Below are 22,317 nucleotides of genomic sequence, written 5' to 3'. Positions count from 1 at the left end.
GCTCCCAATTTGTCTTGTGGGGGGGGGAGAGGCAGCGTAGGTCCGAAGGCATATAAAGCCAGCCCTCCTCCCACTTTGCTTCTATCGCTCCATCTTCCCTTTTCTCCTCAGAGGTCATCCCAGCTTTGCAAACTATCCGACGCTACACTTCCATCATGAGCACCCGAACAACTCGAACTCGTAAGATCGAGGAATCAGAGACCGACCCAGTGGACAGTAGAGGCGGCAGTGGTTCAAGTTCTGCCACAGGTGCAACAGAAACTCCCATCATCCTATTGATAACCAGTTCCTTCGCAGTAGCAGCACTTGATGGCTCGATTAACCCAGGTCTTCCATTTTTGTTGCATCTTTCTCCAGTTTCTGCTTCAGTTTAGTGTAGGGCAACATATAGAGCGCTTCTGGATCCCCATCACTATCGATAGCTTGGCTAAGACGGATCGCCGGGACTGAGCTTTTTTGGAGATTTGTTTGAGTATCATGACGGCTATTCGCTTGGTTCAGTTCGTGTGATGGGTCAACTGATCTTTTTTCCCCACACAGTCTCCTTTCGTGCAAGCACTCCGGACACGATGCATGGCCACATCGTCGACATTCCCCCCCCACCACTAACATCCTCCTCACATCTGCAGCAGTAGAGTCTCAGACGTTGGCGAACTGCTTTTTGAACATATCCTTCCTTGATTTGGCTTTTTCCCTGTATTTTGTTCAATAGATCATGTGCTGTGATTTGGTTGTCATCTTGATCCTGAGATCTGTTGGTTCTTTTGTTGGGCTCTGCATTTTTTCGCATCGCATCAGTGCTTGCTCTTTTCCGTACTTGCTGGCCCGAGGTCAAATCTTTGTCCATCTCTGAAAAGGCGTTAGCTACACAATGAAAAGAACATCCTAAGAAGATCAATACCTCTCAAACCCAGAATTACTTTGCTTGCTGCTGTGTCTAAACCGTTTGTGTACTCAATTGTACCTTCACCAGACCATGAAGTGAAGAATATCATATAAGGTCTGAAGATATTTGTGCTCGAGCCTTTAGCTTTAATATCCTTATTCTGAAGCTATAAGACTAGAGTAAGAAGCATCCAGCCGCATGACAAGCTTCCCAGCAAAGAAGACAAGGCGGGAGCAGAAATGAAACCTGGAAGTTAGGTCAATTGATATTGTTATGGTATTAAATAGAAATAGCTAAAACCCTTCAATGTTCAAGCAATTAGAAGCAAGTAAATTTAGAAGAGCATGGGACCTTGCTACACGACTAGAGGCAGCCACATTCCAATGCAATCAGAAACAGGAAAAATCAGATGTTGTCTGGGAAGCTATGTAACAGCACAGTGTAGAGGGGCCAGTCATGGACAAGGGTTGTAGGGGAAAAAGAAGCAAAATAAAAAAGAATTTAAAAAATCAGGGCTGGAACGATTGAAGCGCAGCTTTCCCGTCGCTACGAGCAGTCAATTCAGGGTATCTCAGGTGCCGCAGATAGTTCCCCTCGCGTCCCTCGCATAGCACAGTAAATATCCCCGTGCTCAAGATTGGCAGATCTGGATAGTAAATTGAGATCACCGCCTTAATTTTCTAGAAATTACTGTTAGACCATCACAGCAGAAACAGGAGAGGATGATGTACCAAATGTCCTGATTCAGGGCGAGCCGTCCCAACCTCGTCTAGTTGTGTGTAGTCCTCGGTCATTGATGTGGCCCCGGTGCCAAACCCCACTACGGTCTTTATCATCGCCATGGCCCTATCACGGCTTGGAATGAAAGGGAGGTGAGCAGAACGATTTTCTTGGTGGGGCCTGAGCTGGTCTAGATTGGATGTGTCGTCTGGGTTCGGTAACGGCACTGTGTTCCCCGGCTCGCCAGACAGGGTGGGAATATTTCGAGCCAGATAGGCACCAATAGTGATAATCAACATTACCTAGATCCATATCAGCACACGTTGGAGCGACATCCATGGTTTCACTGAACTTACTTCGATCCAGAGGGGCCAGTCGTGGACAAGTCCACCTGCAGCAAACCCTGCCGTTATGATAACGAGAAGTGTATGGATTGCAACTTCACAGATAATAGACCCCTGAGATGGTATACCGCGAATTCCGCACCAAAAAAGCAGACCGGCAATCGCGAGGACCGTGTAGTCGATAGATACAGCCACAGCTGTACCTTTTACCAACGCTTCATAGGCGACCGAGCTAACTCAATGAGCAAAGGCCTATCAAGACTAGGGGGAAGAGCACCCCATAAGATCAACCCGAGCTTTACCGCAGGGGACAGAAAACAATACCCTAAAAATAATCGATGCAGGAGGGCGTCCGTAAGTGGTCCGGCCTGGATTTTGCTCAGCCGAATCATCTAGACATCACGGTTAGCAGGGACCAAAGCAGGGGACTGGGAATAACACACCTCAAGGGCTAGCGGAAATGCTGTACATATTGCCAGGGGATAGTAAAATGCTGGCGTATCTGAAACAAGCATTTAGCATTTATCATCACCATCTCGGTAGAAGGGACTGCTCACCCCCGTGCCTTAAGCCTGATAGACTAACACCAATGACAACGGCATTGACACAGATAAAGAGAACAAAGATTGATATCTCAGGCGAACGGTGAGGCTGGGGGCGGTGAACGGTAAGCAAGATGAGATGCACCGTACTTAGCACGATGAGCGCCGCCGACAGAAGCGCATATGAGATGTTAGGATACATTTTGTAAGAAAAGGCAGCCAAGTTGGTCCATTTTGAAATGATCCGGCGGAGAGATGTCTTGTGGTTTATAACTATCCGGCAGCGACTCTCTGTGCGCCTCGAATATAGCTTTTTCGATACAAGGGGTAATGCTATCCTAACTTCAGCAAATGTTGGACGGAGCTGTCCAGAACCTGTACAAATAGTTACACTATTGTTATTAATCTGTTGTGATCCCTTTGCATGAGGATGGCACGGACTCAAGCTGGACATGTATATCGCACTCGCCTTCCACGGATTGAGATATCCTTTCCCCGTGCCCTCGACACAACCTGGCGCCCCTGACTGCACTTTGCATACTCCTGGTTATTGGGCTTTGCTGTGGCAGCCATCATCCCGCATGTACTGCAATAGCCCAGGTGATGAGTACAAAAGCAGCATCGACCACGATGTGATATCTGTTAAAGCTGTCCTCAATGGGAAAAGGAAGTCCAAAAGGCTCATTTTCAGGCTCAATATCACTCTTGCTGGAGTCTACGCCATCACGGTGCAGCTGCTGCTTTTGGGGAAAGTTCATCCCACAGTATGCAGCGTTGGCGAGGAGAAACCGAGTAGTGTTGGCGATGCTGTAGAGGTCAAAGCAACTATAATGCAACATCAGTAATCATTCTTTCCGAACAGAGGGTTGTCTTCTGTTGGGAATCCAAGGAGAAAGCAGCTATGCATCCAACTTGGCGGGTCATGGGAGTAGTGTGTGAGCCCAAATTTAGGAAAACAAAGACAACAATCTAAGACAACAACGACAACAATCTAGGTAAACAATATCCGAGTCCACCAGACCCGTCAGTGCTACCAAATTTACTCCACTAATGAAAAGAAATCCATGTGAGCATAATGCAAGTACATGGCAGATCATATTTCTCAGTTTGATGACTATCGTTTCGATCGACAGTCTGGACTGTACGAGGGTGGGAAATGGCCCGTCTATGGCACGTCAACTTCGGAGAGCCACAAAACAACGATGGCAGGCTATATTTTTCCCCCATAGCATGATGGGAAGCCCACACCAGTCAAGCATGAACTTGCACACCATGTTTAGTTCGCCGGAGCACCCTACTCCGTAGTTCCTTCCAAAAGGACACTATGTCACTAGACGCTGCTCAAATTGCTTATCCAATTGTAGGCTGCGCCAGGCTTACATTGTAGGCCAATACTCCGTAGAATGAATGTGCATTAAGCTAGGATCAATGGGGGTGAGACAATGCCAGCATCGCTTTTCTACCAGGTCACCATTGGCTGAGAAAAATCACGTGCATACGACGCTGAGCGTTGTATGCACGTGATATGATCAAGAGGCGTGTCAAACGCCTGGCTGATTGCATCTCCCCTCTTTCTCAAGCACATTGCCCTTCCAATATATTTCTCAAAAAGATTGAGACTGAAAATATGGAGGCTCGCACTCTTTCGCAAGTATTACAGAAACTCTCTCCCTCGGTAGTTCTTGATTCAGAGGTAATTAACACATCCTAGATTAGACGTTATTTTCTGACCTGAGCATAGGATTCTAAACGGGATTTTCACCTTTTTTTCTTAGAGGAGCTCCAGAGCAGTGTTGGAAGCTCATTCCAGCACAATACAGACCCTCGAATAATGCAAATTTCTCTCTCCCTCAGTTACCGTCTACTCAGGCTTCATCGCTGGATCAGCTTTCCTCACGATTACCTTCTCTTCGGCCTGTATTATCCAAAGAACCAGTGCTACATCCACCCAGTTCTTTGATCGCTTCCAACCCCTATCAGCAGTTGGCGTACAGAGAGAATCTGTCATCATGTCCTACTAGTTCATCCATTTCGGCCTCTTCCAGTCCCTATCACCAGCCAGCGGGTAGATGCCCGTTGCCGTGCCCCACCAGTTCTTCCAACCCTTCCAATCCAAGGGTTGGGATGAGCCGGAATAATACCCTACCACCTTCAAACAGTTCACACGAGCCTCAAAGTCGTCCCCCCAAGAAAAGACGAGGAAACTTTGACACGGATAAACAAAAGAAATCGCCTGTACTCTGCCAATGGATGGAATTAAAAATGGCCTACAAAAATGAGCCTTTGCCAACATCATGCAAAGAGATTTTGGGACCTACTGAAGGTCTCATTGATCGGTCACTTTCAACACCAGGACGACGCTTGCGTAAATTTATAACAAATGCAGAAGAAAACATAACCAACAATATTTTTGCACAACGCCTTTCATTAATCTATTCAGTCCATGAGATTGAGTATAAGTCCTTGGCAGTAGTGGACTATGCAGGTGGGAACAAACACATTACTGACGCATACAAATTGATTGCTGAAGAATGGGGTTGCGATTTGGAGAAAGTGAAACTATGGTGGCGACGGGGTAAGGGCTATACTAAGTTGATGCAAGAAGCTGGTCCAGCTATTATATTCGAGCTGGACCTTAATGTCTCGGGTTTGTGAGTTAGCCTGTTCTTTATTAGTTTATTAACCATTAGCTGACATTGCCAGATGCGAACATCGTTTGAGGGACACGCAACGGAACTTATTCACCAAGTGGCTTCAACTTCAAAAGTTCAAGGAAAATAGGATCGAGAAATGCAGATTGGCAGCAAAAATCATACTTGATGGGTTGATAACTTATGGACAAGAGGACTACACCTATGCCTTTTTGAGAGACGCTCCTAGCCGTCTGTTGGACATAGTGAGAAAATACCTGAGCTGGGAAGACAATGGTACCATCACGCCCAAACCCCTTTCCGAACTGCTGGATAACCCGTGCCAGCCATCCAACCAAACAGGGGATTCCCCGAGTCCAAGCCAGCCAGCTTCCCCGATAATCTATACCAGACTGGATTCTCTGGCAATTGCTGCGAGCAACCTAGGTCACTCTGGAGATCAGACAAAGAGCCTGGACAGAGAACACACTTTGACTTCTTCTGAGTCATACAATACTAATATGGAGCAGTCGATGGCTCCCCAGGATTACCCTCATGGCACAGAGGAGCATCCAACCAGCCCTTTTGACCCCTCAGGATACATGGATATGGGAACCTTACCAAGTGCTAGAGGAGTGGAACATCCAGCTGGCTCTTTCGATCCTAATATTGATGATATGGGGCATCCAACTCCCCCTTTCGACCCTTCTAGCTATATGGAGATAGGGTCTTTGCCATATGATGAGACGGGACGTTCGAATCCCCCTTTCGACCCTTACCGTTATATGCAGATGGGGAGTTTGCCATATGATGATGAGGTGGGACGTTCAACTACCCCTTTCGACCCTTCTATGTATATGCAAAACGGGATACATGGAAATGGGGACTTTGGTAAATATACAGTCAATCACATTTCAATCAGTCACGCTACATGCAAACGGAGGATCTACCCAATTTCAATGCTGACTGCCAAATTCTACCCGTATAGTATTACTAGTGTCAAGCCAACTGCCCTCTTCATACCCGATGAATATTGACGTTAATACTTGCGATCTCAGCCCTACCGTGGACGACCGACAAAGAGACACACTAGTGTTGGAAGAAGCTCGCTAGTTCCGTCATGGTATATATATGTCCCGGGATCTAGGGACCCACCGGGAAGCAGACACGGATCGCCAGATATTTTGTTGATCGGGATAATGTATTCAGGGCCGGTTTTGTTGGCGATGGGTATACGCGTGGAAATTCGCCATGCAGTGTAGCCGAAGTGCTTGAAGCGGGGCGTTAGATTGATGTCTGGTTTGGGAAGGTGCTCACTTACACCGAGCTTCAGTTCCTTTAGAAGAGGAACAACATAATCATTGAGGCTTTCATTCGCATATTTCACATTTCCATTGCTCTCAGTCATCTCAACAACTGCTTTGCCAGTCAAAATGGCATCTTGTAACTTCTTTGAGTTTTTCGTTTCCCTCTTCTGAAATTTGATGGCACTCTGTCAATGTAGGCATTATAACAAAATGACTTGTTGAAGAATATGCAGTATGGATCTGTTTGGCATGGTTAGGTTAGCCTGAATATATGTAGTTTCAAGAGAATAAACACTACCTTGGCTGATGAAGGCTTAATGCATATTGGGTCTCACCGGGGAATAGTCTTGAGGTTTTAGAAACTTATCAATACCAGATATGGGGTGCAAAGCTCTCCTCCTAGTTTATCTGTCTTCATGAAAATCAGTATTTGCTCCAGAACAGTTGCAAAAATATCATATTGGTAAATAGCGGGGTTTGGTGGGAAAGATTGCTGACACAGCAATCTTTCATCATGTGACAGAGTGTTTTCTTGGACATTCTTGGCATAGTGTGTGGAGAAGTGTTTCTGGAATGTTATTGCCTAACGGAACAAGAATGTGTTTGTCTTGGTTATGACATCGAACAGATCTCTCGAATCCACTGCACCTTCTTCACCCTTGAATTATGTTTTTGGCCGTTCCCCAAAAGTAGTCCTGGAACAGAGGATCGTATATACGTCGTTTTGTAACTGATCAGAGGCTACATGATTGTAATTTGAAAACCATATAGATTACTAGGCAGGGAATGAACTTTTGAAAGGGACCTCCATACAGAGTAGTCACTAAATCTGGAAAGGTCTATTAACATGTGTGAGGCTCAAGTATGGATGGTTACAGAAGAAGATTTATATTTGCCAGCGCCGGAAACGGATGAGAAGCCTCCAACACCTTACAAGCCACTGAAAAGCAAAGAACCGTCTGTAAGGATGGAACTCGGCGTTGCACGCAAAAGTGCTTGCTTGGTCTCTTGAATGGGTGGCCGCTGGATGGAGCCTGTCCAAATGCCAAAGAGCATAGAACAGAAGTCCATAAGATCGATCACCCCACTTTCCTCTCCCTTCTCTTTGAAACAGATATGGACAGATGTATGTACATACAAGAAATAGTAGACTAGGCCCATATCGCTTCTTCTGAGACTAGGGTAAACGTTGATCCGTGTTATTTTGGGCGAGGTGGCTAGCTCGTCATCGCCTATCGCTATGCCACTAAATTCCTGGTACCCACTTTTGCTTTTTGATATAACTCTTTTATCCCTCTCTAATGGCCGATAACAGTTCACCAGATTACAAGGCTCTCTTCCATAGAGCGGAAGCGGAACGAAAGCGGGCAGAAGATCGAGAAAGGCAGGAAGCAGAGTTGCGAAGGCAGGAAACAGAGTTGCGAAGGCAGGCAGAAGAGCGAGAGGCAGAGGAAAAAGTGCGCAGCCAGCCGACAACACTCGAAGAGCTCATCAAAGGTTGTCATGATTCATTCTCCCGGCCTTTGCAGGTTGGAACGCCATCCCGCTCCACGAAGGGGAGTATTCCACTACCCACTGGGAAATACTGCCCAACAAGTCTTTGCTTTTGGTCAAACTGCCTGGCTCAACTGCAAGAAATTTATGATTCGGTTTCCACTTACCTCCAGCCAGCTGAAAAAGACGCACCTCGGCTATTCACATCTCTTCTTGTGCTAAATGAACTTGGTCGGCGGTATTCTAGCCGAAAACTACGAAGTGAAAAGGATTTGGAACACTACGAGCGAACCGCTGTGGAAGATCATGTCCATGATATCATAGCCGAGCTATGCAAAATACCTGATGCCCGAGAGAGATTCCGGCTTGGAGATGGGATCCTGTTTGAAAATCATGAAAATCTTCTACAGACATCAGAAGAGTCAGATGTACAGCTGCTTGATGAATCCAGCACAAAGCATCCCAAACCAGATTCATTCTGTATTCATCGGATCAACGATTCCACGAATACTTTGATTACAACAGTCGAGTATAAGCCGCCACACAAGCTCTCGGTTGAAAATCTCCGAGTGGGTCTTCGATCGATGAAGCTCTGGGAAGAGATTGTTCAGTCAGACACAATCCCCAAGAGTGATGAGCTGAACAAGGATGAAAAGCTGAGATATAATGCGGAACAGCTGACTTGCTCAGTTTTGGTTCAGGAGTATCATGTCATGATCCAAGCTGGACTGGAGTACTCCTACATAACTAATGGATTTGCTATCGTTCTTCTTCGTGTTCCATACAGCGACCCTAGTACACTCTATTACTATCTCTGTGAACCAAACATGGATGTGATTTCAGAAAATCCTGGGGTCTTTTATCAGTCAAAAACAGCTATTGCCAGAATATTATGTCTCTGTCTGATGTCCTTTCTCTCGGATATCCGTGACCAGAAGTGGCGGAATGCTGCAAGATCCCAGCTCCATATATGGAAAACAAGTTTTGACTTTACACGGTCGCAAATCCCCGATGACGAGCTGCAACAAACTCCTCCAGGATCGGAATATGCAAGCTCGGAATATATGCCCTCTGAACATCTGCCATCGTCTCCATTACAGCCCGGCCGTCGAGTTTCTACCCGATCTCAAACCACCTGTGCACCAATGGATACCTCGCCTTTGAATGATCATATGGATTCTTCCGACTCCGACTCTAACCAAGCAGCGCACGGCCGGAAGCGGGGCTTCAGCCAAGTGATGTCCTCCCCGCCCAACCAGCGTTCATCGGCGCGCCCAGCAGGTCCTAGGCCATCGAGCGGCCAGAGCCAACACACGGCACGTTACTGTACACAGCGATGCTTATTGGGTTTGCAACAAGGAGGTGAATTGGACCATCAATGCCCAAATGTTTCTCTCCACCAGCGAGGTCAGAATGATGATCGACATTGTATCGATGCAAGGAAGCTTGTACAAATACTGAATGAACAGCTCGATCGTGACCTTGATCATAACTGCACACCATTTGGGACTTGTGGATCGTATGGTGCACCCTTCAAGATCACTTGTGCTGCATATGGCTACACTCTTGTTGGAAAGGGGACAACAGCCGGGTTATGGAAAGTTGTCTCACGTGAAGCAGAAATATACCAGGTTCTTCAGAAAGCACAGGGTTCTGCTGTCCCTGTATTTCTGGGGACGATTGATTTGAAATTGTTCCTTTTCCTCCATGGTGCTGGGGACATCCGCCATATGCTTCTCATGGGTTGGGCGGGGGAAAGTATAGAGAACGTCAAAGACAAGGAAGTGCTAAGTCGTGAGGTTTCCAGGTCGAAGAGGGAAATCCGCATGCTGGGAGTGGTACATAAAGACCTGCGGTCTGCCAACATGTTATGGAATAACGAACTGCGCCGGGTTCTGATCATAGATTTTCACCGGTCCGACATAGACCGGCGCCCAAAGAAAAGGCGGGTTGGATCTTTGAAAAGGTCAATCCGTCAGAAGGGCATAAAACGACCTTGTAATAACAGTGGCTGGACTGGGCATATCTCTACGACAACAGGGTCAAACGTCCAGAGCAGCGTCTGAGCAGAGTTGGAAACGGGCCCTTGAGAAACAGCCTGAAGGTGTTGTTGCCTTCTTGTCAAATTGTTCTTCTTTTTGCCTGTGGATTGAACTGTCCAAATATATTTTTATTTTTATTTCACCAATTAATTTCACATATTTTTAATTTTTACATCTAAGAATAGAACTACACAGCTGGAAAGATCCGAATGTTTAGGTCTAGATAATCCAGTAACAGCAACTCGTACCTGAATTACACATCAACCAGCAATGACAATTGGGTTTCAGAAAGTCACTTTGTCTTCCGCGTCTGATTTGGCAAGGAACCAACAATCTCAATAACCCGATGTCAATTCCCATTCATTTCATTCATTGTACTCATTCTCGACGTACCTTGCTGAACGGTCAGCAATAAAGCCCACTGAATATGGAAATATTGCTTACCGGCACTCAAATGTTACGTGCTACATCCCGATTTTCTTTCGCAGAGGCCCGTAGATCGGCATCATATTGTTCTTTACTCCCTCTTTCTATCGTCTCGAGTATCGCGGACATTCGTTTAAATATTTCAATCATTTCGAGCGCCCGGCTATGGATCTCCATGATTTCATCTTGCGGAGACGTATTGTTGCCGCGCTTGGTGTTCGAGGAGGAGGTTGCTGACGGTCTTCGCATGTCATAGTTCGCATTCGGCATTGCGGCAAATGCCCCCTGTTACAAGCCAGACGGCTTTCTAGATAGCTACAGGGTTCTGTTGAGACGTGAATTTCCAGTGGACATGCAGAGTATGGTTTATTACGGTTTAAGAATATGAATATACATATCCAGAACCTCGCCATTGGTCAACAGTACGACGAGCATGCGCCCGCAGTTGCAGGCGCACACCTCCCATGTCATATCCCAGCGTACAGCCGCATTCCTCGTAATCTCGCTACGCCACAGGTGGGGGTGTCGGATGAAGGCAATCTCAAACTCCGCCGTCGTGAGGGATTTTTGCCATTGGTCGATGGCATGATGCGCATGCGCCGAATGGCAGTTCGAACGGAAGAAGGAGGAGGGTGAAGGAGGAGGGTGAAGGCAATGCAATGCAAATGAATCACAGCAGTAACAGAGCGAGGGAGCGCAGTTTGAGATGTCTAGGAACAAAGGAACAGCACAAGGTGAGTGAGGAAATGAAGAATTCAAGCACGACGCACGTAGTTGTAATCCTCCAGACTCACATGGCTTGCTGAGAAGACAGAACAGAGCGGAAGGCGCAGATCTGAGAGATTTGAAAAGGGCAGAGGGATTATTTTTCTCTGATGAGGAAAATGTGACAGTGAAACAGTTCAGCAATGGAGATCAGCAGATTATTTCCTGCCAGGACAGCGGGCTGAGAAGGTGGGAAGGGGTAAGTGGGAAGGGGAAAGGAGAAAGCGGGATGAGAAGGGTTTATATAGATATTCCAGCACAGGGCGGCGAGGTCAGGGCGCGCCAAACCCGAAGGGGTGACGGCAGGGCCGTGTGGGCCAATGGGCGGCGTCCGCGACGGCAGGCCAGGCCCGTTCGGGGATGCCCAGAAGGCGAGGGCCGCATGCGGCCGCGTACTCACCGTCCGATTGTTTACTAAATTATTTAAAAATTGCAGCAACACAAAATCCGACTCAAAATAGAAAACACAACCACACAATCAAAACTTCGAATCTCACAATAAAAATCGCATGGGAAGATACAGTGTATTTTGCTTGATAAATTGACATATTCTCTTTTAAATAAAAAATCGTTAGTGGTGATGTTGGTGATGATTTCATTAGAATATGATTTTTGATGTAAATGTTAAAGAAAAAAGGTTCAGAGATTGTGTTTAAATCATGATTGAACTGCAATAACATCAGAGCTGAAGAAACATTTTTCTAAGACAACATCATATTTCCACAATTAATTCAGTTCTATTCTGCGAATTTTATACAACATCAACTACACAACATATATTATATTATAAACTTCATATGTTATGATGAGAAGCCCTGAAGATCAGGCTTTTGAAGAAGAAAGATAATTGTAATAGATGTAATGAAAGTATCTATATTAGAAAATAGCTATGTGATGATAGAAGAGCACAGAACACATTAGAATCAATTGTGATAAATATAATATAATGGCAATATGCTACCGAGTCTCTAACTCAGCAAGCTTCTCACTGGGTATAAGGTAAGGTCGGGGCTTATATAGTGTTGCTGAGCTTGTTCACTGAGTCAGGAGGTAGTGCCACTATCACAGGTTAAGATATAACGTCAAGAGGAATATCTAGGATGACTAGCGATAGCTACGGCGGCGGCCTAAGGTAAACAATAAGGATACCTAGTAGGGCTCACAAGGTAGGGCGGATACTTAAGGTATGCGTCGTGAAGAAGTATACTTAAGGTGAACTTATAGTCGTACTATGTAACTTGAGTATAAGTAAAGGGGTAGTAGGGCGAGTTAATAAGAAAAGTAAGATTGATCGTGATCAAGAAGATAAGCTCCTTGATCCTAAGGGTAATGAGTGTGTTTAAATACATTTGAGTCCTCATACAAAATATCCTGCTCGCTCTGCTCACTTGCTCACTTTGCTCACCGGTGATCATGGTGAGCACGGTGATCAGGGTGATCAGTCACGTGACCTCATACTAGCGTCGGTTGTGGGTTGTTCCGTTCCTGCATTCCTTCGGTTCTTATCCAATAAGCCCCGGTCCGTGCCGCAGGTTTATAACACAATATTGTTTATATAATACTCACTGATATTCATAAATCTTAGAAGATCAGTGATTAACTTTAAATAATAGAGATTGCTATCTTTTTAATATCCTTTGTGCATACTTCACATTACTCTTATAATTACTCTTATAGCCCATCTCTTACAAGTATTTTTAATATATTGTATGAAAGTTTAAATATAGAGACTCTAGTTTCTGAATGAAGAAAGATTTCAATTTGTAAAAATTAAATATATGAATATATTTCTTGATCTGCTCAAATCATCTCTGTTTCATATGAAATCTTGATGAATGAACAGGTCTTTGAGTATCATTTTTATTTCAATAATCTTCAATTATTAGAGATTTATACACTTTTATATAGATAATCTGTTCAAGAAATACTTTGATTTCTGCAGAAGTAATTAACTGTCAATTCTGCAGATTGAAAGTTGAATTCTTTAATATTTGTATTTCTGTATCTCTCTTTATATTATAGAAAAACCAACTTTTTCTGTGAAAAAAATACTGTAACGTGACCTCACGTGATATCATGTGCACCTCATTAAATGTTGGGCACTAGTTGCCCAGGCGGCCCTCCACCGCACGTGATTACCCCTATATATAGTTAGCTAGCGATCGCACAATGAGAAGATCAACCATCCCACAGGTTATGGCCCGGATTGCAGATTTTTAAGAAAAACAGACGTTTTGATTAGAATACGCTGCGACTGATGTTATATTGGATGAGTTAAACATTATTCCCCTGAAAAGAGAGCTCTTTGCCTATAAAAGTGGTGTAATTGACGGAATTGCTGTCGAGACTGCTGCAGAGATTTCATTACTATCTTGAAGGGATCAAAAACTTATTTATTTATTTTCATTCAGAACCTCCCTAAGTCAGATTGATTATGAGTGGTTCTCGATTACCTGCGACCCCAATATCAGGACGTAAGAAGACACTACGTTCGCAATCAAGGGTCCCCCAATCCTTCCCCCCTATTACTGAGCAAGAATCCGGCTCAGAAGCGGAGGGTGATCAAACTGAATACGCGATGGCAGAGGAAGATATGACAACCTCTGGCTCCGCACGCGATACTGGCAAGATGCCAGAACGCGAGGAATCCGAGGATGGCACGCCCAGTCCTATGCCGATACCTACGCCGAATCCTAACGGCATGGTGACCATGGCAGCAGCAGATCTCATTGCACTCTGCGAGCGACTGATATCAGCACGCGCGCCGCCACCTCCTCCACCTCCTCCGAACCCTATACCAGAAGAAGATCCGAACATGCTGGCTCGCGAATACCAGAAGGAAGCGCAGGCCTCGTTGAACACAAAGTCCGTCACCACGTTCGATGGCACCAACTACCAGACGTGGAAGATGGCGTTCTTGTCAGATGCAGAAGTGATCGGTGGTGCAGATATTCTTAATAAGAACCAACAGGAACCACCTGAAGGTTTATCATCGCTCGATCAGCGATATTGGGTGATACGTTCAAAACTTCTCTTCCGTCGCATGTTGCAATCCCTAGTAGGTTCTGTCCGTTTGACCATGGGATCCATTCAACCCGACAACGCGGCGGCCCTATGGAACAAGGTAAGCGCAGTATACGCGATATCCCTAGGGGAAGAAAGGATTAACATCCTTAAAGAATTTACCCACTTGCATGTCAAGGACGGTGATTACCTGGCGTACGTACGCCGATATCAATACCTGTCTGCTCGCATGCGACAACTAACGGAGGACCGTGGTGAGAACTACCTCCATGATTTCTTTATTATCGGCCTCCGAGATTATCAGAGGACCTATGTTAAATCACGCCTCGATACGTTCTACGGGACGGGTCAGGGTCCGATTGTCAACCTAGATATCAACGATCTCACAAAACAAATTGCTCACCGGATGAGTAAATCAGAGGGTACTGGACGCCCTAAAGCTCCAAAGGCCAACGCGGCCACCAATGATAATGACAACACAACTTCCGCCGCAACCGCAAAGTGCGGATACTGCAAGGTCCCAGGGCATATAAAGGCTAATTGCTATCATCTGAACCCTGACAAAGCACCCGAGTGGTGGAGGAAAGAGAATAAGGATAATAAGGGCACTGACAACACTGAAGGTGCCAAAAAGAAGGGAAAGGATAAGAAGAAGGACAAGGATGACGACAAACCTACTGGCACCAGAGCGCCAGATCTCCTTGCATCGCAACCTAATGCCAACGCAGCAATTGCTTTATCTACGTCGTCCGCTACAACATCCAAACCTTGGTATCTCGACACCTGCGCAAGCTTCAATATGACGGGTGAAAGGCACTCGTTGGTGCGCGCAAAGTCGTTCGAAGGTGATTTAGAAATTACTACCGCGGACGGTGGCGTAGGACGGGTTGAGGAGATAGGTGATATCCTTCTAGAATCAGAAGGGGGGGATATCTCAGTGGGTTACGTCCACTGGATCCCCAATCTAACAGTCAACCTTCTATCCTTTGCGAAGCTAGAAGATCAAGGCTTCAGATACCAACTATCAGATACCACCCCTTCCTATTTTACAATAAGGGCCCCGAACGGTGCCAACTTCACCGCTGTTCGCACGTCCAAAGAATCGGTCTACAAGATAATAGAACGAGAATCTCAAATAGACGTCCATCACCCGTCCCAGGCCGTCCATTTTATGGCCAAATCTTACAATTACGGGGACGCAATGTCGACAATCGCGGGGAAACCTAACGATCAACCTAGCGATCGCAACCCCCTGACAAGAACACTCATGGAATGGCACGTCACACTAGGGCATATCCACGCTGGCGCGATCATTGCACTAGCGAAGGACCCATCATCCGGCATCCGCATCAAAGGATCTAAAACAGGCTTCTTCTGCGATAGCTGCGTCAAAGCAGGCATGACACGCAAGTTCTCGCAAACTCCCATGCCACGAGCGTTGCGAGCAATGCAACGTGTTCATATCGACCTTGCTGGCGGTGGTCGTACGCTGGATGACATGTCCGATTACCCTATCGAATCTCGTCAAGGGACCAAATATTATATGCTCATCACCGATGACGCCACCCGCTACAGGTGGATCTATTTTTTACATACCAAGGACCAAGCTGTCGAAATTTACGCTCACTGGGTCCAATTCATGAAAAATCTCGGCTTCACGCCACCGGCGCTAGTTAGGACTGATATCGATGGTGTCTTTCGATCTAACAAGATGACAACAATGATGACCAAAGATGGCACTATCTGGGAACCTACTACGCCCCAATCTCCCCACCAAGATGGTGTTTCTGAGAGAGGAATCCGTACGATAATGACACGCGCAAGGGCAGTGCTTTTAGGCATGAATATACCGAAGAAGTTCTGGGCAGACGTTCTCGAAACGGTGGTTGCAATTACCAACAACACACCAACATCTACCACCCTGTATAATGAGAAATACTGGCCTACCAACAACGCCGACGAAGCACCTGCGCGATGCCCCTATACGGTCCCATTCTCAGCACTAACCAACGCCCCGCCCCAACTTCGCCATTTTAGGGAGCTAGGTGTTGATGTTTAAGCGCACCTTCATGGATCTCAAAAACCTACTGACAAGCTGTCCGCTAGAGCAGAAATTTTTAAACTTATAGGATTCCGTGGTAACTCAATCTACCGCCTCTGGAGTCCTACAACTGATAAAATAATTGTCACCAGTGATGTCGTTTTCCCTGCAAAGGAACCTACAACCTCGCAGGATGACACTAACCACACGACACCCGAACCTGCAAGTCCAGCGACTTATCTTGTTGATGATACTACCGTTCCTGAATTAGCTGGACGTCCGAGGGGATGGGTAAGACCAGCGAAAGCGTTCGCCACCTACGTATCCTGTCTCCCCTCACCGGTTCCGTTCCGAAAGGATATAAGGATGCCGTTAGTAGACCTGGGGGGGTTGGCGTAATATTGGCAGAAATCGATGGAACGCGAGATTGCAGATTTGGAACGAAGGAACACTTGGACAATGATCCCACGTTCTGACGTCCCTTCTGGTGAGCCAGTGGCCCCCGGCCGCTGGGTTTATGTCGAAAAAGATCGCCCCCAGGATCCCAACGCGGATCCTGATGGTATATTACGAAAATCTCGATGGGTAGTGTGCGGTAATTGGTTAAAGAAAAGCGCACGCGAAGAAACATACGCGCCCGTCGTTAATGACGCTACTAATCGCATGATGTTCGCGATAGCAGCGAAGCGAGGTTGGACCTTGCGCCAGGTCGATATAGTGATGGCCTACCTACACGGCCGACTTGGTAAAACGATTTATATGCGGCAACCTACCGGATTTGAGGTGGGGACTCCACACGCGATGGTTTGCGCTGTCGGAGGCTCCCTATACGGATTGGACCCCTGCTGCTAAGATTTGGTACGATTTCCTTACGGCATTACTCCGCGAGAATGGCTTCAAACCTAGCCCCTACGACCCTGCTCTATGGCGCCACACGTCCCGCAATCACCTTTATATGACAATCTACGTGGACGACCTTCATATTATAGCAGAGGATCCGGGCAGATGCCGATTTGGGCTAGTTGACACCCTCGCCAATAAATTAGAAATAAAGGATTTAAAAGAACCTTCAAAAATACTTAGGCATGGAGGTTGAACGTCGCCTGATGGTGCTATAAAATTGACATTGAGACGCTATATCGATCGTTTAGTGCAAGATTTCCGCCTAGATGACGCCGTCCCTGTCCCTACACCAATACTTGAAGGGTTGAAGATAGACGATACCCCTGTGTCAGAACGAGAAGGAGGGTTCACCAAAAAGCGATACCAACACGGAGTAGGGTGCTTGCAGTATCTGGCAGTCAAATTACGCCCAGATATTGCGCGAGCAGCATCCCTACTAGCGCAGAAGAATACTGCGCCTACACCTAAGGCGTGGAGGGCTCTCCTCCGCGTCATACAATATCTAAAAGGAACGAGCGACCTTGGCATCTTATACGAAGGCCCCAAGAACGAGATCGATGAATTCCCCAACGCGTCATATCTGCCGATAGGTTATACAGATTCGGATTGGGCAGGACCGTTGAACGGCGAACGCAAATCTACTTCAGGCTTCATATTCAAGTTAGCAGGTGCACCAATTTCATGGCGTTCGTCCAAACAACCTTGTGTTTCTTTAAGTTCAAATGAGGCAGAATACGTGGCACTTAGCGAAGCAGTACGCGAAGCAACGTGGTTGCGCAATATGATGATGGAACTAGGATTCGTTACAGCAAAGGACCCCTTGCCTATCAGGGCAGATAACAAAGGTTCAATCGACCTAGCTACCGTTGCCGCGATCACGGCACGCAGCAAGCATATCGACACTCGCTTCCACTATTCTCGCACGCAATTGAACGAAGGCGTTATTTCTATTAAACACGTTCCCACTGAGGATATGGTAGCAGACGGATTAACCAAACCTCTGGGCACAGTGGCATTTAGGCGTTTCATTGATTTACTAGGACTTTTCGCTGGTAACAGTGAGAATGATTAAATTTCTGTATGTAGCATGATTTTGGGATGATCCAAGTTGAGATAGCTAGCATGGAAGATTCGTAGGAACACATCACGCACGTTGGCGCGTGGGGGGGTGTTGGGCACTAGTTGCCCAGGCGGCCCTCCACCGCACGTGATTACCCCTATATATAGTTAGCTAGCGATCGCACAATGAGAAGATCAACCATCCCACATTAAATTCATGAATGGATTGAACTTATCTCAGTGCCTCAGCCTCTCTCAAGATATTTTCGTTGCAAACTAGCCACAGACTAACTCCTTTGAATACCTGCCAAGCCCTGCTAACTTCTTTGATCACCTGCCAAGTCCTGCTAACTTCTGCACCAATGAGAACACAGCAACGTAAGCAACAAAAAATATCTCGTAGAGAGTCTGAGAAAGAACGGTCGCCCCTCTGGTGATACTGAAAATCTCCACCATACAAATTCATCCTCTATCTGCGAAGGCATACATCGACATCAACCACACAGGTTTTCTGACTGAAAACCATACCATTCAATTCTTTTATATATTATCTACAACTTGTACTATCCTAAAAGTTATCACAGCCTAATACCAGCATGGAAACTCCAGTTGAAAATACCTCCTCATTTGGCCTCTTTGACCTCACGTCCGGCGCATACTCTTCTGAGTTATCATCACCTCCTCCTTCATCAGACATCAATGATGGTTATGAGACAGTGGATGATACTGAGGAATCTTCTGGATTAGACAATGAGTCCAACAACAGTCCTTCCCAACGCCGATACTATGTTCAAAAACAAGGCCCTCGTCGCAACCGTGGCACTATCAGCAGGTTGCAGGATTTCACACAATTTATGGCTGGTCGATCGATAGATGTTCGGATTATCTCAGTCTCACAAGGCTTGTTACCAATTGCTCGGAATCCACCATTCAATAGGATATCTTTCTCACATGCACTGCTGGCTGTTGCTGTACAGCCAAACCAGACAATATCCTCACGAAGTAAGAGCCTTAACTGTCCCAGCATAGCAAATTGTGTACGGAAGTTCTTCCACTGATGTATAAGATGGCATTCATCAATAGCCACAAGTCCAATCCGTGCTTGGAAGTCAGGCTTCATCAAGGCTCCCTTAAAGACCTTGGAGAGAGCCTGCTCTGGGCTGAGAAGAACATGGGTATATAACCCCCGTTGAATGGACTGCAACCATGAGTGTTCAGCTCTCTTGGAGTCTGCAGTGATCATACAAGGCCGTGCCCCTGGGAATTCAGCAATATCCCGTTGTTGCTGCTCACCAAGTCCAGTCAATGGAACAAGTTGGATGGTTATCCTTCCTGTTAATATTGAATAGGAATGAAGAATAAGGCTTTTGCCAAACCCAGTCCGCGCAATAAACAGAGTGTCACCATATCCATATATTAATCGCCGTACAGTACGGACCTGTTCTGGATGAGGACAGAGGGTACTTTCTGGCTTTCCATCTCTTAGCAGCCGCTTCAGACATGCCTCAATCACACTATACTGCTGCTTAACATGGTCTGGATGTGAGTATTTCCCAATTAATTCAGGCATACTTTGGATATCCATCACTAATATAGCATCTAGAGCGCTAGGTGATAATGTTGTTTCAATGTCTTGTGGCTCTGCCAGTGCAGCCCTTCTGTGCCGTATTTGATGTCGACTTCGCCGTTTCCGACGGTCCGGTGTGGGGTCTGATTTGCCACGAACCATCTCACAGGATTCTCAATAATTGGAAGATATTATCAGGAGCTCATAGAAGCCTATGGGAGGTCGCAGAGGTTTGCAGGGGTTCACTGTGTAAGGTATAACCCTACTTTGTGCCACAGAAACCAGATGGTCTGACTGAGAGGTAGTATCATCAAGAGAATGTTATTTGTTGGTAGTCGGACATTCTAGGCTTAATTCTGAGCATCCGAGTATGTTTATCTTGCTGATAGGATATGTGGTTGAGAATCTATAGATTATTTTTGAAAAATCAGTATACATTCTGGTGAAAAAACACGAAGTGACCATCTTTGACACGGTTGTTCGTACCTCAAAAGGGCTCCTATCATAATAAAAAATAGTGTGTTCTATAGCTTTTTGATAGACAAATCTCCCTTGCTATGCCGAATTGTGTCAATTGATAAGGATGGAGTTGGCGCATGGAGCAAAGTTGGCCATCCCTTCAAAATGACCCGGGGTTACTAACAACACGCGACCGTTCTTTCTCAGACGCTTCGCGAAGGAAAATTTTCCTCTTTCCTAATTAAGACTAGTTTAAGCCATGTAGATTATGATTGGTCCAGAAGATCTCAGCACTTGGCAGAAGTCAAAAGGAGTTAGCTTATAATTTTACGAAGCGAAGTGGCTGAGGAACTGAGATAAGATTGAACAGCTGGCTCTGCGGCCTGTACAGCTCTGATATTAATCTTCATTATTTTCTTTACAAATGTTCTCTATTGTATTTATGTTCTTTATACTCTTCTCTACATTCATTACAATCTATATATTAATGTACTCATTTCATACCCCTCTGATCAACTGCTGAGCTTTTAATTATGAACATGTTTATGATGTCAAATATCATTATTTGACAGCTGTCACTGCAGTTTCTGCAGCAGATGAGCTTGCTGATCATATATATATAAATTCACTGAATTAGTCAACTTTTAATGATTTCAACATTTGAATTAATTTAATTATTTCTGAATCAATTGTTAATTTTCTAATCATTTACAATTGCTGATCTGTTTTCTGCAGCTTTCATTTTTACATTCATTGTTATCAATTATTTAATTTTGATTGAATGAATGTTTACTGCTTTGCTTGCAGAGCTAAGTATTGAATTGATAAATGTATACACAGATTGTTAAAAACTTTTTCAATATTTTTCATATACTGTATAAAAGATGCTGTGAAATTGTCATTTGTTAGAAAATCTTCATCAGAGTTATATGAGCTGTTTTGTAATGTGACGGCGCCGAGGCGATTGCTACTCGGCAGCGGCACAGAGGAGGATGGTATATAATGGAAAGCCTTATGGGTGGGCTTGATTATCTCGCTTGAACCGCGAACTCGTAGAATACTATACAAATACTGAACTACCAGAGGTACTCGGCACACTAAGAATATTGTATGAGGACAGTGGTAACTCTGGTATCTTATTGTCAAAAGATAAAAGACGAATCGCTGGCTCCTGGAATAGAGAGCCAGCATCTAACTATTCTATATAGACAACGTGCAGCCATCCTCCCCTCACTCTATGAGCGAGGGTAGCCGAAGCAACTCCGCAGTGGCGCTGCATTGATCTGCCAGAAGGAATCTACTGACCCCGTATAGAAACAGGATTCTCATATCCCATCAATCGGATCCTCTTCTATTGCATCCAAATGATGTCATAGGGTAGTTGGAAACCGGTTCGGACACCTGCGTGACGTTATGGGATAGATGGGATTATCCGAGGGGAAGCGATGGGCCGTGTGGAGCCGTCACGGGGCCTTGGCACAACCAAGGGTGTGACAGCATCTTATCTGATTCTATTACCATCAGAGTTGTAAGTAAATTGTTCTGTACTCACTGATCAGTTGCTTTGTAGTAATTTCGGCTTATTATTCTTCCGTGGCGTACGCCACCCCCTATTATCAAGGATGGCGTACGCTACCGCACTAGTTAATTCGTATAAGAAGGGCTGCAAAGCTTAGAAGCTTTCAACAGCTCAAGCAACCTTTGAATCACAGCTTAGACATGTTCATGCTCTGAAGAAAGAGTTCCACAGTTTGAAGCTGATGGCTCTGAGTGATCCCCGGCCGCCTCCTCTGGATCCGCGTGGCAGGGATGCTGATCAGATGTTGAAAGTGATAGAGCACTCATTGAAACCCTTGCTGTTAAAGCAGTTCTCCCACTCCACTAATTGATTCTCTTGATTGTTGAGAAGAGTTTCATGATCATTGAATTGCTTCTTCAAACTTGCCAGCTGATTCTTGTGTTCAGTTAAAAGAGTCTTGCATTTACTGAGTCAGTTCTTCAGACTTGTCAGCTGAGTCTTACATTCTGTTAGAAGGCACTTCTACATCTTCAGACAGTCTTCTCACTCATTCAGCTGGACTTTTAGCTCTCAAGCTCATCTATCATGT

At 45.6% G+C, this 22,317-nt stretch overlaps 4 protein-coding genes across 4 annotated transcripts; 3 read left to right on the top strand and 1 right to left on the bottom strand.

Annotated features, from left to right (window-relative positions):
• Positions 1–514: 514 nt before the first annotated feature.
• HCAG_02674 (predicted protein) lies at positions 515–2,694 on the bottom strand (the record flags this gene model as incomplete). Its single annotated transcript, XM_001542453.1, has 8 exons — positions 515–849; positions 902–1,052; positions 1,501–1,566; positions 1,618–1,908; positions 1,963–2,182; positions 2,275–2,342; positions 2,394–2,452; positions 2,508–2,694. The coding sequence occupies 8 exons, from the start codon at positions 2,692–2,694 to the stop codon at positions 515–517; spliced, it is 1,377 nt and encodes a 458-aa protein (XP_001542503.1).
• A 2,060-nt stretch (positions 2,695–4,754) lies between these two features.
• On the top strand, positions 4,755–6,235 carry HCAG_02673 (predicted protein; the record flags this gene model as incomplete). Its single annotated transcript, XM_001542452.1, has 3 exons — positions 4,755–5,143; positions 5,196–6,013; positions 6,120–6,235. 3 exons carry the CDS (start codon positions 4,755–4,757, stop codon positions 6,233–6,235), a joined length of 1,323 nt encoding a protein of 440 aa, XP_001542502.1.
• Positions 6,236–7,730: 1,495 nt separating this feature from the next.
• Positions 7,731–9,989, top strand: HCAG_02672 (conserved hypothetical protein; the record flags this gene model as incomplete). The annotated part of the gene is made up of 1 exon (XM_001542451.1): positions 7,731–9,989. One exon carries the CDS (start codon positions 7,731–7,733, stop codon positions 9,987–9,989), a length of 2,259 nt encoding a protein of 752 aa, XP_001542501.1.
• Positions 9,990–13,590: 3,601 nt separating this feature from the next.
• On the top strand, positions 13,591–20,534 carry HCAG_02671 (predicted protein; the record flags this gene model as incomplete). Its single annotated transcript, XM_001542450.1, has 13 exons — positions 13,591–15,982; positions 16,019–16,225; positions 16,310–16,512; positions 16,714–16,966; positions 17,373–18,182; positions 18,526–18,561; positions 18,793–19,185; positions 19,267–19,358; positions 19,615–19,643; positions 19,920–19,980; positions 20,086–20,118; positions 20,163–20,228; positions 20,475–20,534. The coding sequence occupies 13 exons, from the start codon at positions 13,591–13,593 to the stop codon at positions 20,532–20,534; spliced, it is 4,635 nt and encodes a 1,544-aa protein (XP_001542500.1).
• Between the last annotated feature and the right edge of the window lie 1,783 nt (positions 20,535–22,317).

The sequence above is a fragment of the Histoplasma capsulatum genome, genomic scaffold (genome assembly GCF_000149585.1).
Source record: "Histoplasma capsulatum NAm1 scaffold_2 genomic scaffold, whole genome shotgun sequence".
In the NCBI taxonomy this organism is placed as follows: Eukaryota; Fungi; Ascomycota; class Eurotiomycetes; order Onygenales; family Ajellomycetaceae; genus Histoplasma; species Histoplasma mississippiense.
This window is presented reverse-complemented; position numbering and strand designations above follow the sequence as displayed.